At 28.0% G+C, this 16,435-nt stretch overlaps 2 protein-coding genes across 2 annotated transcripts; one reads left to right on the forward strand and one right to left on the reverse strand.

Annotated features, from left to right (window-relative positions):
* Positions 1–7,006: 7,006 nt before the first annotated feature.
* LOC101515291 (transcription factor PRE6-like) lies at positions 7,007–8,928 on the reverse strand. Its single transcript, XM_004511165.4, has 2 exons — positions 8,358–8,928; positions 7,007–7,307 (listed from the first exon to the last, which is right to left on the reverse strand). Exons 1-2 carry the CDS (start codon positions 8,481–8,483, stop codon positions 7,155–7,157), a joined length of 279 nt encoding a protein of 92 aa, XP_004511222.1. The 5' UTR covers positions 8,484–8,928; the 3' UTR covers positions 7,007–7,154.
* Positions 8,929–15,362: 6,434 nt separating this feature from the next.
* LOC105852653 (serine/threonine-protein phosphatase 7 long form homolog) lies at positions 15,363–16,201 on the forward strand. The gene is made up of 3 exons (XM_012718864.3): positions 15,363–15,469; positions 15,577–15,667; positions 15,755–16,201. Exons 1-3 carry the CDS (start codon positions 15,363–15,365, stop codon positions 16,199–16,201), a joined length of 645 nt encoding a protein of 214 aa, XP_012574318.2.
* Positions 16,202–16,435: the final 234 nt, after the last annotated feature.

A 16,435-nucleotide genomic window follows, 5' to 3' on the forward strand; every position in this document is an offset into this window, starting at 1 on the left:
GCAGAGTTTGTCTTACCAATGGTTCCATTACCCTTAATTTGAGCTTGATCATTATTTCCAAATGTGACCGAACCATCATCCTTCTTGCTGAAGGTTATGAAACAATTTCTATCTCCTGTCATGTGTCTTGAACAACCATTGTCCAAGAACCAAGGTTTTCTCTTTGTATTTTGAAAACCAACTTGCAGGTGATATCATTTCAGTCTTAGGTACCCACTTTGTTTTGGGTCCTTGAGAGTTAGTTTTTAAGTGGTATATCATTCTCGTTTTAGAAACAGCTGTGTTGTTAGTTGTTGATTTTGAAATGGGTTTAACAACATAGGATTTAGAGGATTTGAACTTTGGTTTAAAAGAGTTTTTGAAACGTTCATCTTGTAATTTTGAACTTTCTCCGTTTGGGAGACAAACTAGAGAACGTTCTCCGTTTTGTTGTTTCTTAGACACAATTTTGACAGGATGATTCTCCTGTTTAAAAGACTTCTTTCTTTCAATTTTTTCATCCCTTTTTCTAAAGTAGCAAGCAAATTCCAGATGTCCAAGTTTTTTACAATATGAGCATCTAGTCTTGCATTTTTCTTCCTTTCTTTCTGGGACAAAGAAGTTTTCATAGATTTTGGTTTTTTGGGTTTGGTTGAAACCAAGACCAGCTTTATCAAAAATTCCTATTTGAGATCCCATGATGTTATGAAAATTTTCAGTGGCTTTAATGAAGTTTAGTAAATCTGTTTTGAGAAGTTCATTTTCATTTCTAAGTTGAACGTTCTCTGTTTGTAGCGCAGAACGTTCTTGACTCAATTCTTGAATCATCTTTTTTAACAAATTATTTTCAGTTTGATTTCTTTCCTTCTCTTCTTTCTCTTTATAAAACTGTTCTTTCAGAGAACTACATTTTTGAATAAGGAGATTTGAGTCATTTAGCAAGTTATCAAATTCATTTCCCATTTGTTGACATAAATGACACGGTTCAGAATTTATTACCTTATCTTCCTCTGTTTTTGCCATCAAGCACATGTTGACTTCTTCTTCTTCTTCCTCAGTTTCTGATTCCTCTGAATCATCCCATGTTGCCATCATTGATTTCTTTTTGAAGGGAAATCGTTTTGGTGGATTTTTGTTTGATGGACATTCTGCCTTGTAATGTCCCAATTTGTTGCATCCAAAGCATGTGACTTGACTCTTGTCAATCTCTGTTTTAGGATTTCTGTTTTGAAATCCCTTTTTGATTTGATCTCTTCTTCTCATCATTCTTTGAATTCTTCTAGTGAGAAGCGCGATTTCATCAGCATCTCCTTGTTCATTCTCTTCTGATTCCTCTTCAACTGGAACTGTGATTTTTTCTTGAGAGACTTTCAGTGCTATTGCCTTTCCTTTCTTGACTGGTTTGTCTTCTTGCAATACTATCTCATGAGCTCTTAGAGTTCCAATTAGTTCTTCCAGAGGCAGTGACTCAAGGTTCTTGGCTTGGCTTATAGCTGTCACCATTGGTCTCCAAATGATTGGGAGACACCTCATGATTTTTCTTACTCTTTCTTGCACAGTATAGGCTTTGCCAAGAGAACGCATTTCATTTACTATTGTGGTGAATCTTGAGTACATTTCATCAATGGTTTCTCCTTCTTGCATTTCGAACAATTCGAATTTCCTTATACCAATGTCTATTCTTGTTTCTTTGACATGGCTTGTTCCTTCATTGTGAGTTTGCAATGTATCCCAGACTTCTTTTGCAGTTGTGCATTCATCTACCCTTTCACTTTCTTCCCTGCTTAAAGCACATGATAAGAATAATTGAGCTTTAGAGTTTAGAAGTACCTTAGCTTTATCTTCTGCTGTCCAATCTGCTTCCTTTTTTAGAGCAGAATTCGAGTCATCTTGATCAACCCTTGGTGTGAAATCTCCATCTGTGATGATGCGCCACATTCCTGTGTCTTGAGATTTTAAGAACAACTGCATTTTGTTTTTCCAAAAATAATAGTCTGATCCATCAAAGAATGGAGGTCGGTTTGAGGATCCTCCTTCAACAATGTATTTTGCTTTCGACATTCTTCTAGATCTTTTCTCTAACACTTGTTAGGTGTTTTTGAACTTTTTAGAGACCCAGCTCTGATGCCAATTGAAGTAACAATGTCGATTTACAAGAAAGGGGGTTTGAATTGTAAATATGCCTTTTAAAAATTACTGTTAAAACTTAAGAAAATAACTCAAGAATGATCTTGGTTACAGAGAACGTTCTTAGATTAGCAGAAAATCAGTTTCTATTTTATCTTAATTGATCAATGCAGTATAATAAAGAAAGAGATAGGAAAGAAAATACCACACAAAGATTTATCCTGGTTCACCCAACGTGGGTTACGTCCAGTCCTCACACTGTGAGATTTTCTACTAAGTGTTTAAAACGAAGAGCCTTCTTAATCTTACAACACCTAGAATAGATCAACCTTGATCTATTTCCACCTTAATTACTTTTCACCCAGAAAGCAATTACAACACCTATCTAACCTTGATAGGAAGCAATCTTAAACAAACTATAAAGAAACTCTTATAGTTTGAGTTTTTACAAATGATTGAATTTGACAGAATCTGATATTGCTCAACTCTTATTTGAGAATAGATTCTTTACAGAGTATCTAATGACAATTTCGCAACTGATATATGAATGTGCAGCAGTGGCTGTTTTGCGAATTACAGAAAATGATGTTGCCTATGTTTTTTTGTACAATTTCAAGCTTAAGTTTGATTGTATATTGTTGATTACTTAGCGCTTGAATTTCTTACTTAGACTCGGGATAATGGCCTTCTACTTATAGGTTGTAGATGTACTTGAATGAAGGTACAAGAGCTGTTGGAGAGACTTTGCTTTTTTGACTGAAACATTATTTTTAGAATAAAAATAATACTTCTTTGAAATAGCTTTTTGACTTTTAATGGTTTAGCATTTAAAACATTTATGTCCTTTCTTTGACGTTTCTTCATTGATCTTGGATGGTACATTATCTGTCTTGAGTCTTGAGTGTAGCTAGAGAAGGTTGGAGAAGAATTGTAGATCAAAACAAAAAGAAACAGAGTTGCTGTGTCTGTGCAGAAAAACGGAGAATGATTAACGTTCTTGGTTTATCAGTTTGAACTTTCTTGAGCTTCAATAATCATTCTGGAGTTCCCGTTTTAAACATTCTGGATTTCCTTTGTTATTGTCTTGTCATATGCCCAGATTGATCAAACTTTCTTGACATTTGAATTTTGGAGTATGCAGATCGTCATGATTTTTGTCTGTCTTTGAGTCCTTTGATCTTTGCGATCAAATAACCTTTTTGAGTCTGGATGATTCCTACTTGTTCCTTGCCATGTACTGATTAGATATGAATGATTTCCAGAGCGGACTTTTTATCACAGGGATAGAAAAGATTTGACCAATATGCTGTGATGGATAATTTGTTGAAGCTGAAGATCACTCTCTGTTATGATGCAGAATGATCTTGTTGTTGTCTTTTCTTGATTTGCTTGATTATGCTCTTAATTAAATCCACTCAAAAGCACAAGTTAAATTAACATAACATTTAGAATCATAATTAACATTCTTAATTAACCTTTGTTTATTTTCATCAAAACTTAAAATATAGAGTTTGTCTCAACACAAGGGATATAAAATTCCCCCAACTTGCAAGAACTCATGGAAGCAACAATAAATATATATCAGCAAATTAATCAAAATAAAAAGACGTAATGAACACCAATATTTTAACGTGGAAAACCCCTCAATGCAAGGGTAAAAACCACAGGTCGTCCAGACCAAAGAAATAGTTCAACTATAATCAAATAAGGATACAAGAGAGTCTCAAAATGATGCACAAATTGTGCCTACAACCAACCAAAATAACAAAGCACTAAAGCCTACAAATGAAAAGCAAGAAGCGGAAAAATACCCAAAAACGTGATGTTGTGCGAGAACGATTTCTTCCCCTCCAGACATCATTTCACCGATCCGGCCGTTGAAAACAAAGACCTGAGTGTTGCGAACCTGCTGTTCAAATATCAACCCGATCCAACGGTTAACGAATGCGTAATCAATGTTTTTTATGAGACTGATTTAACAAAATCGGGAATAAGGTTACTCTTCTCTTTTCTCTTTTGGTGGTTGCTTTTCTTATCAAAATAGTCTCTCTTTTGTTGTTACTCTAATTAGAACACTCTCTACTCAAATAAGTAAGACACATAGACTATAATACTTGGACCTTTTTCCACATAGAAGAGAGCCCAATAACCAACAAGAAATTCAATAATTTTTTATTGAGAAGCAATGTCCATTAATTTCAACATTGAAAACTCTATTCACTATCTCATAATTTTACTAGCACCAAAAAACTTGGGAACATCCCTAGAAATCTTTTTGGATGTACCATTATCTCAATGAACCATTGTTTAAGCTAGTTGGTGCATCTGATACAAATCCAACATCTCACCTTCTTCCTGTTCTTCGAGCAGGCACAAGTTGGATCCTAATGGAGTAACCTTAATCACAAAGTATCATTGTAAGTAAAATTCATAAAGAATGGTGTAGGACATTCCTGGTAATTTCATTCTTCCTACAAAAGTTTTGTTAAGATTTTGATCAACATCTCCCTTTATTGAGTACACTAGATGCGCAAATGGCTTTTCCTTGTGCACTTCTTGCTTGGTAATGTTCAACCGTTGCATCTGATATTATCTTCCATTTTCCACGATAAAGGAATATGCCCCTCATACCCCCTCATATGATAGAGTATTTTTTAATAATAAATATTCATTTAACGTTTTTCACTGTAAATAAATTTTATAGAAAAGTCAAGATATTAACATTTTAAATAGTTATAAACAATTATTATTCGTAAATTTTATCACTATTATCCCTGTGTATATATATATTTTTAGTCTATTTTAATATGTTTCGTTTTGATTTTAATTATTATAAAATTATTTTTAGTTATAATTTTACAAATTCTAAATTTTAAAAAAAATAATAAGTATCAATTTTAAATAATAAAAAAATATTGATGTGACAATTTTTTATACAGACGAGACACGTTAATGCTTTTGATGATTAAATTAAATTTGCTGAATTTATATTTTAATATTTAAAATTAATTAACAATTCATTAATTAACAGTTTATTAATTCTTTTAATCATTTAATTAAAAACCTAAAATTAATTTATTAACTATTTTAAAAAAAACTAATTAATTAATCAATAAATCAGTTAAATAAAAAAACCAACCATCTTCAAACCTAAATTCTTAATTCCGCAACCAAGAAATTCCAGGTCCTAACCCATCAAGTTACTCACTACAGTTTCTCAATGGTCTCACCGTTTCATCAAGGAATGGAAATGTACGACATCTTCAACAAACAACATCAGTTACATCTTCATCAGCAACAATACTACAACATCTAGATGCAAATAATGGAAGTTGATGACGCGCGAATCATGGGGATCGAAGCCCTATGTGGAACTACCGTCCGATCAGATATTCCGCTCTATCGCTTTCTCTAGTTTCATGCATTAATTCTCCCTAAACTAGCAATCAGTGAAATCGCAAACACGAATCAAAGAAATTGTTTCAGAAAGAAAGATAAGAATGTGAAATGTGAAATGTTAAATGTGAAATTTCGGCATTTGAAGCATTAATTCTCCCTAAACCATCTCAAGCTAGCAATCAGTGAAATCGCAAACACGAATCACAGAAATTGTTTCAGAAAGAAAAATAAGAATGTGAAATTTCGGCATTTGAGACTTTAAATTTGATTTTTATTTATAATTAACTTTATAAAAAAAATGCACAATCATCGCCATTAATACGATCCATGTCATATGAACAAAAAATGGTCACTCCATCGATTTTTATTATAAAAAACAAATTAGGACTTTTTTTAAAACATTTTTGAATTTGTATAAGTATAAATCAAAAAATATAATTTTATAGTACTTAAAACCAAAACTATAGATATAGAAAATAAATGCACAAGTGGTTCAACGTGAGTTATTATTAATTTGTTAGTGGTCCAACACTAGTATCACGGGTTGGCACTCTGCATGAACAAATAACTGAAAATGTTGTGGGGACAATGTCACATGTGATAGGTCAGGTTCAAATTTGACCGTTTAATGGGTCCAGGCAAAACCGCTGAGTTTCTCTAATAAGATATAAATTGCTAAGTTCAAACAATAACATGTTGCATCTCCGAAATTGTAAATTATTTCACGCATCATGTGATTGATTCTCACATATCATATGAACATACAAAAATCTCTGCATTGATTCATAAACATAATCATAATCATAATCATAATCATATTTATTAATCAATGTATTCAGATTATGGAATTAATAATTCAATATATTTAGTGATAGAAATTGTTGCAAAATATCTAAATGATGAGATCACGAGGCTTCTTCAAAGAGATTTAAATCTTTTATAATTGTTGTATATATCATACAAAAACTATTCAATCATTAGGTTTAGAGAAATTTAAATTTAATGGTCTTCACAGCTGTTGTACCATACAACAACAATATACAATGTAGAGATTATAGATATAAATAGTTTAATCTTTCCATACAAAGAGATTGTATTAGGATTTGACCGTGACCTTCATTCATGTCACACTAGAAAATGTAGAGATTATGGCTATGATTTGCATTTTTACTAGAAAATGTTGATAAAATTAAAATTGATAAATCACTATTTTAGTTATTGAAGGTATAAAGTTTTGTCTCTTTGATCCAATTAAAAATGAAATTAATTTTTGAATTATCAAAATAATCTTTGAAAGAGTCAATTTACTATATATTATAAAAGTACTTGAATTAATATACAGTTTATTGTCAAAACAGTTCACGATCATTATAATATCAAAAACTAAATAATCGACATTTTAATGATTCAAAAATTAATTTGAATTTTTGTTGTGTCAGATATCAAAATGACAACATCAAATACTTTCAGAAACTTATATAATGATTTACTCAAATTAAAATATATGAAAAACATCACCCTTAAGAGAGGACGACAATATTATAAATGACTAGCTAGCTATATTATAAATGACTAACTAGCTAGTGAGACATATTAAAAGACATGCACACAACTTATAATTAAACACTAAAATTAATTTATCAAACATATCACATAAATAAACTCCTAATAATAGCTGCTTGAGCGCTGTTAGGGTCTATGGTGTCCAAAAGTTGTGATAATCGGTCACTTAAATCATCAACCTCTCGGTGCAAGTTTTTGATGTAATTGCAAGTCTCCTTCAACACCTTAGTAGGTGAAACCTATATATACACATTACAAAAAAATGTTAACAAATATACAATGTTATTTATTGGCTTCATTAATTCTATTTTCCACACATTTTTAGTTGCTACATGATATAATTACTCGACAATGATGGCAAGTGGAAATTAATGTCCGACCCACAGGCCACAGCCTTACAAAGTTTGTGGGTAAAAGAGCTAAGAGAGGGCACAAGTGTTATGACTTATCTAGCAAAATCAACCTAAGCCACAAAAACAATGTGTGTATAGTGTGTGTCATGTGCATGCATGTGACTCCCTCGGATTAATTAATTTTCCTTAAACACCTTTAATTTTTACGAACACAACAAATTTAAGATATTATATTTACGTTGATATCGACTCTTGTACCCTTGTGCTTGGATGCGATTAATAAAATCTCTTTGTTTTTGAAAAAAATATAAAAAAATAAATAAATATACTTTAAATTAGTGTTTTTCATAAGATTATAGTTCTTGTAAAAAAACTTTAAGTTAGTTGTATATATAACATAAAATTTAATACATATTTATAAAATCGAAATTGATAGATATATTATTCCTGATATAAAAATTATTTTTATATATTTTTCTTTTAAAATTTTAATTATTCTTATTATTTAGTTGTTCTCTTCCTCAACTATGTGATTAACTTTATATACGTAAGTAATTGTTTATATATAGCACATCAAATTCCATCTATATATATATATAAACATAAATTCAAGACGTTGCAAATCAAATGTTGTATTGTGTTTCAAACAAACTACTATTAATTAACTTTAATATATCTTAAAATGTTATCAATGATAAATATCTTATAATGAGACAGTTTATAAAATTGAAATATACTTTATGAAATGTTTAGTATATAGGAACTAATGTGATTAAAAAAAATTAAATTTTGAAATTTTTTAGAATTTTGTTAATTTTAAGAACTCAATGAACACCATTTACAATTTCAAAGTCATACTACTAAATAATTCCTCCATGTGTTTCTCATTTGTGTGAGAGAGAGAAAATTGAAAATGTAAGAAGAGAAAATGAATACCTTGTCGGAACGCCTTGCAAGTTCAGGGATAAGTCGTTGTAACTTGTTAATAAGATCATTAATTTGAGCATCAGTGATTTCAGATGAAACACCAGATTGTCTTGAACCAGATCTTCTGCTAGACATTGTTAAGGTTTATGAGGAAGTAGGTGTGTCAGAAATGTATTTTGTTGTTTTGCTTCTTAATTTCTCCAAGAGTGTGTTTGAGAAACATTGCCTAGTATGTAGCTAGCTAGCTAGTAGAAAGCTAATATATAAAGTGGAGTAATATTTTAAAGGGGAGAAAAAAACAATGCCAAATATTAAAAAAGAAAGTAAAAGAATTGTGTTTAATTTTTATTTAAGTTATTCACATATTAAGAATTTTATAAATAATTATTATATTTAAAAAATAATATTTTGAATTTTTTTAGAAATAAAATATTAATGTAGAATATATTTACAAGTATTTTAAGAAAGAGAGAGAAAAGGTAGGCATGTAAGAGATTAGGTTAAGAGAATGTGTCAGTTGGTATTGGGAGTTGAAGAGAAAAAGTGTCTGGAAAAGGCATTGGGCTAGGCAAGTTATTAATTAGGGATATTATGCGAGGGAGACAAGTATATGAAATAGGAATGGGAGAGATACGCCAATATACTGTCCTTTATGCATAAGGTTGTAAGGGAAATGTGTGCTTGTATCACCCCCCAACTGCCTGGGGACCTCATTGTGTCAGTCTCACCATACAACCCCATGTTATCTTATTACTTCCTTCTCATTTTAATCATTTCAATTTTAATTGCCTTTTTCTCGGTTTACTAATACTAAACCACTTTTATATTAATATATGTTTTATTATTTAAATGATTATACATCACGATACACTTATAACTATTGTTTTTATCAAAATACTAAAAAATTTCAAGCTTATCTTATTCTCGAATTCGCTGTCATTCTCTAATGAACAGATTTTATTTTCATTTTGTTTTTCTATACAGAATATAGAAAATACTTTAAAAGATTTTTCATTGTGTACAAAATTTATCCAAATCCATTAAATATAGTCATTAACAATTTATAAATCCATATATCTTTTTTAGTTCATATGAATATTATTTTTGTGGGTTCGAGTAAATACAAAAGTTCGAAAGGTATTGAGGTGAAAACAACTTTATTTGATTGAAAAGATGTGGTAACATGTTTCTCTCTTATTGACATGTATTATTTAAAGAGTTTATTGATACTTAAGTTTTGATGATCTTTCAACGGAACTATGTTTATTTTACTTTAAGATTTTGGGTTTTTTATTTAAAAATCTTTTTTTTTTTTAAATACCAATCTGCCCTAGTTTTAAAAAAAAATACCAGAATGCCCTACTTTTTGGCATCAGGTTGCATCCTAGGCCTGCGACTTCCTGAAATGCCTTTTTTTTTTCAGTAGCAGGTCGCATCCTGGCCCTGCGACTTCTTAAAAGGCCTTTTTTTTTTTTTTCAGTAGCAGGTCGCATCCTGGCCCTGCGACTTCCTGAAAGACCTGTTTTTTTTCTTCTATACATGGTGGCATCCTGGAGATGCGACCTCCTACTACGTAAATTTTTTTTTTTATAATAATAATAATAATAATAATGGGTATATTAATAATGAGTATAATAATAAAAATAATAATAATAATAATAATTTTAATAATAATAATAAAAAGAAAATTCGATTAATAAAATAAAAATACTTTTATTATTTAATATATTCAATAATTTATTTTAATATTATATATTCTTTGATTGTTGAATTTTGTTATTTATTATTAGGTATATTATATTGGATATATTATATTTATTATTATTAAATATTTTAAAAATAATTATAACATTAAAAAATACAAAATATTGTTATAAATAATTAAAATAATTAATTTAATATTATTATATAACTTTTAATAATTATTATAATAAAAAAAACAATAATAATAATAAAAAGAAAATTCTATTAATAAAATAAAATAAAAATACATTAAATTAAAAGAAAAAAAATACATCAATTTTGAGTAGATGTGCCAACAGCGTTTGGACAATGTTTCTTAGTATGACCAGATACCCGACATAACAACTAAAATTATGAGGATTGATATTTTTCTACTAAACCACAACCGTTGATAAATAAATTTGGATGGTCAAGATTAAAGATTGTATAGAAGTTAGTAGGATTGAATAGATCAATTTGATTGGTCCAACTAAAATTATGAGGATTGATATTTTTCTACTAAACCACAACCGTTGATAAATAAATTTGGATGGTCAAGATTAAAGATTGTATAGAAGTTAGTAGGATTGAATAGATCAATTTGATTGGTCCAACTAAAATTATGAGGATTGATATTTTTCTACTAAACCACAACCGTTGATAAATAAATTTGGATGGTCAAGATTAAAGATTGTATAGAAGTTAGTAGGATTGAATAGATCAATTTGATTGGTCCAACTAAAATTATGAGGATTGATATTTTTCTACTAAACCACAACCGTTGATAAATAAATTTGGATGGTCAAGATTAAAGATTGTATAGAAGTTAGTAGGATTGAATAGATCAATTTGATTGGTCCAACTAAAATTATGAGGATTGATATTTTTCTACTAAACCACAACCGTTGATAAATAAATTTGGATGGTCAAGATTAAAGATTGTATAGAAGTTAGTAGGATTGAATAGATCAATTTGATTGGTCCAACTAAAATTATGAGGATTGATATTTTTCTACTAAACCACAACCGTTGATAAATAAATTTGGATGGTCAAGATTAAAGATTGTATAGAAGTTAGTAGGATTGAATAGATCAATTTGATTGGTCCAACTAAAATTATGAGGATTGATATTTTTCTACTAAACCACAACCGTTGATAAATAAATTTGGATGGTCAAGATTAAAGATTGTATAGAAGTTAGTAGGATTGAATAGATCAATTTGATTGGTCCAACTAAAATTATGAGGATTGATATTTTTCTACTAAACCACAACCGTTGATAAATAAATTTGGATGGTCAAGATTAAAGATTGTATAGAAGTTAGTAGGATTGAATAGATCAATTTGATTGGTCCAACTAAAATTATGAGGATTGATATTTTTCTACTAAACCACAACCGTTGATAAATAAATTTGGATGGTCAAGATTAAAGATTGTATAGAAGTTAGTAGGATTGAATAGATCAATTTGATTGGTCCAACTAAAATTATGAGGATTGATATTTTTCTACTAAACCACAACCGTTGATAAATAAATTTGGATGGTCAAGATTAAAGATTGTATAGAAGTTAGTAGGATTGAATAGATCAATTTGATTGGTCCAACTAAAATTATGAGGATTGATATTTTTCTACTAAACCACAACCGTTGATAAATAAATTTGGATGGTCAAGATTAAAGATTGTATAGAAGTTAGTAGGATTGAATAGATCAATTTGATTGGTCCAACTAAAATTATGAGGATTGATATTTTTCTACTAAACCACAACCGTTGATAAATAAATTTGGATGGTCAAGATTAAAGATTGTATAGAAGTTAGTAGGATTGAATAGATCAATTTGATTGGTCCAACTAAAATTATGAGGATTGATATTTTTCTACTAAACCACAACCGTTGATAAATAAATTTGGATGGTCAAGATTAAAGATTGTATAGAAGTTAGTAGGATTGAATAGATCAATTTGATTGGTCCAACTAAAATTATGAGGATTGATATTTTTCTACTAAACCACAACCGTTGATAAATAAATTTGGATGGTCAAGATTAAAGATTGTATAGAAGTTAGTAGGATTGAATAGATCAATTTGATTGGTCCAACTAAAATTATGAGGATTGATATTTTTCTACTAAACCACAACCGTTGATAAATAAATTTGGATGGTCAAGATTAAAGATTGTATAGAAGTTAGTAGGATTGAATAGATCAATTTGATTGGTCCAACTAAAATTATGAGGATTGATATTTTTCTACTAAACCACAACCGTTGATAAATAAATTTGGATGGTCAAGATTAAAGATTGTATAGAAGTTAGTAGGATTGAATAGATCAATTTGATTGGTCCAACTAAAATTATGAGGATTGATATTTTTCTACTAAACCACAACCGTTGATAAATAAATTTGGATGGTCAAGATTAAAGATTGTATAGAAGTTAGTAGGATTGAATAGATCAATTTGATTGGTCCAACTAAAATTATGAGGATTGATATTTTTCTACTAAACCACAACCGTTGATAAATAAATTTGGATGGTCAAGATTAAAGATTGTATAGAAGTTAGTAGGATTGAATAGATCAATTTGATTGGTCCAACTAAAATTATGAGGATTGATATTTTTCTACTAAACCACAACCGTTGATAAATAAATTTGGATGGTCAAGATTAAAGATTGTATAGAAGTTAGTAGGATTGAATAGATCAATTTGATTGGTCCAACTAAAATTATGAGGATTGATATTTTTCTACTAAACCACAACCGTTGATAAATAAATTTGGATGGTCAAGATTAAAGATTGTATAGAAGTTAGTAGGATTGAATAGATCAATTTGATTGGTCCAACTAAAAGTATGAGGATTGATATTTTTCTACTAAACCACAACCGTTGATAAATAAATTTGGATGGTCAAGATTAAAGATTTTATAGAAGTTAGTAGGATTGAATAGATCAATTTGATTGGTCCAACTAAAATTATAAGGATTGATATTTTTCTACTAAACCACAACCGTTGATAAATAAATTTGGATGGTCAAGATTAAAGATTGAATAGATCAATTTGATTGGTCCAACTAAAAGTACGAGGATTGATATTTTTCTACTAAACCACAACCGTTGATAAATAAATTTGGATGGTCAAGATTAAAGATTGAATAGATCAATTTGATTGGTCCAACTAAAAGTACGAGGATTGATATTTTTCTACTAAACCACAACCGTTGATAAATAAATTTGGATGGTCAAGATTAAAGATTGAATAGATCAATTTGATTGGTCCAACTAAAAGTACGAGGATTCATCATCAAGCATCCACAGCCATCGATTACACGAAATGAGCGGCTGGGGTTCATTAAAATGAGCAGCTGGGATTCATCAACAGGGGATCGTTGCCTGGCCCTGCGACCTCTCAAAGAAGTCGTATCCTGGCCTTGCGACCTCCTAAAGGGTTCGCACTGTGGGGATGCGACCTCCCACGTGCTGAATCTTTAGATCGCTTTCTGGCCATGCGATTTCCTATATAAACACCCCAAACCTACATCAACCAACATCATCAAACACACTTCCTCTATCTTAATCTAAAAATCACTATCTCCAACTTCTCAAACACATTTTCTCCGATTTCTCAAACACATTTTCTTCAACTTTACTCATGAAATTATCCAAAAATCATAGAGCTGAAACTCGATACATTCAAGCATTTGTAAGTATTTTGTATTAATTTCTTATATATTATTAATTTTATATTTTATATTTTATATTATTAATTTTATATTTTATATTTTATATTATTAATTTTATATTTTATATTTTATATTATTAATTTTATATTTTATATTTTATATTATTAATTTTATATTTTATATTTTATATTATTAATTTTATATTTTATATTTTATATTATTAATTTTATATTTTATATTTTATATTATTAATTTTATATTTTATATTTTATATTATTAATTTTATATTTTATATTTTATATTATTAATTTTATATTTTATATTTTATATTATTAATTTTATATTTTATATTTTATATTATTAATTTTATATTTTATATTTTATATTATTAATTTTATATTTTATATTTTATATTATTAATTTTATATTTTATATTTTATATTATTAATTTTATATTTTATATTTTATATTATTAATTTTATATTTTATATTTTATATTATTAATTTTATATTTTATATTTTATATTATTAATTTTATATTTTATATTTTATATTATTAATTTTATATTTTATATTTTATATTATTAATTTTATATTTTATATTTTATATTATTAATTTTATATTTTATATTTTATATTATTAATTTTATATTTTATATTTTATATTATTAATTTTATATTTTATATTTTATATTATTAATTTTATATTTTATATTTTATATTATTAATTTTATATTTTATATTTTATATTATTAATTTTATATTTTATATTTTATATTATTAATTTTATATTTTATATTTTATATTATTAATTTTATATTTTATATTTTATATTATTAATTTTATATTTTATATTTTATATTATTAATTTTATATTTTATATTTTATATTATTAATTTTATATTTTATATTTTATATTATTAATTTTATATTTTATATTTTATATTATTAATTTTATATTTTATATTTTATATTATTAATTTTATATTTTATATTTTATATTATTAATTTTATATTTTATATTTTATATTATTAATTTTATATTTTATATTTTATATTATTAATTTTATATTTTATATTTTATATTATTAATTTTATATTTTATATTTTATATTATTAATTTTATATTTTATATTTTATATTATTAATTTTATATTTTATATTTTATATTATTAATTTTATATTTTATATTTTATATTATTAATTTTATATTTTATATTTTATATTATTAATTTTATATTTTATATTTTATATTATTAATTTTATATTTTATATTTTATATTATTAATTTTATATTTTATATTTTATATTATTAATTTTATATTTTATATTTTATATTATTAATTTTATATTTTATATTTTATATTATTAATTTTATATTTTATATTTTATATTATTAATTTTCGAATTAGAAAAACAAGCATCATGTCGAGCCTATATATTACGTATGATTGGAGGATTGTTGATGCCAGACAAATCCAATAACCGTGTACATTTAAAATATCTTTCACTTTTGGGCGATTTAAATAAAGCATCCCAGTATAGTTGGGGTTCGGCAGTTTTAGCAACACTCTATAGAGAACTATGCCTTGCTACGAAACCCAACGTAATGTCGATGGGAGGATGTGCGTTGTTGTTGCAAAACTGGGCATGGTATCGTTTGAGTTGTGTTGCTCCAGATGCACCAAGTGCATGGATATTTCCACTTGCACAAAGGTAACTATTGCACATAATTTTTATATATTTTTATTTTTTAAAACTTATTACTTACCGTATTCGTATTACTAATTTTATTATATTTTTATTTTTTATATATTTGACAGATTTAATTCCGGGGGTTTAAATTTCACTAAAGTTCCTCACAACGATATAGAAGGATACCGGAATACAATCGATCATATGATGGTTCAAGAAGTAATATATTCATTCTTATGTAGTTGCACTTTTAACTTTTTTTTATATCTCTTAATATTCACTTTAGCCTGTTTTTTTAACATCCAGTTTCGTTGGAGACCGTATCTCGGATTCCAACACGAGGTACCCGAACAAGAGATCATCACTTGGGCTGCATGTACCTATCTGCACTGCTATCATATCGTCGAAAAACATCATGCAGATAGAGTTGCGCTTCAGTTCGGCTTTCATCAACAAATTCCGCAACCTCCAAAAGATATGACGCTCTACCATGAGATCAACATGAGAAGTGGCATTGATGATAATTGGAGTGTGGTTTGGAAAGATGAGATTCAACATTGGAATGAACGTCAGAATTACATATTGCAAGGTCAATACGTCGAAAGTGTTTTACGCCACACTAACGAATATATGAATTGGTTCACGCATCACACTAAATTATACATATCTGTGGAAAGATACATGCGCGATCCACGTTTGCAACCTTCAACATATCCTGATGTTCACTCTATGCCTCAATCAATCCCACAATAAAATATCATGCACCAAACACCGTCTTTCTCATCACCACAACATTTTCATGAAGCTGCAGATATACCGACTCAATACTACGTTCCTTCAGTGCCAGTGCCAACAATACCCTCTCCCATTAATCCGACCGAGAGCGGAATTTTCTATAATTTGTTTGGTACTCATTGCACAACTCCTGAGTCGGCTTTTGCGGCTTTTGATTCTATGTATAATGTCGAAACTCAAAATTATACGGAA

Source organism: Cicer arietinum, chromosome 7, assembly GCF_000331145.2.
Source record: "Cicer arietinum cultivar CDC Frontier isolate Library 1 chromosome 7, Cicar.CDCFrontier_v2.0, whole genome shotgun sequence".
Classification (NCBI taxonomy): Eukaryota; Viridiplantae; Streptophyta; class Magnoliopsida; order Fabales; family Fabaceae; genus Cicer; species Cicer arietinum.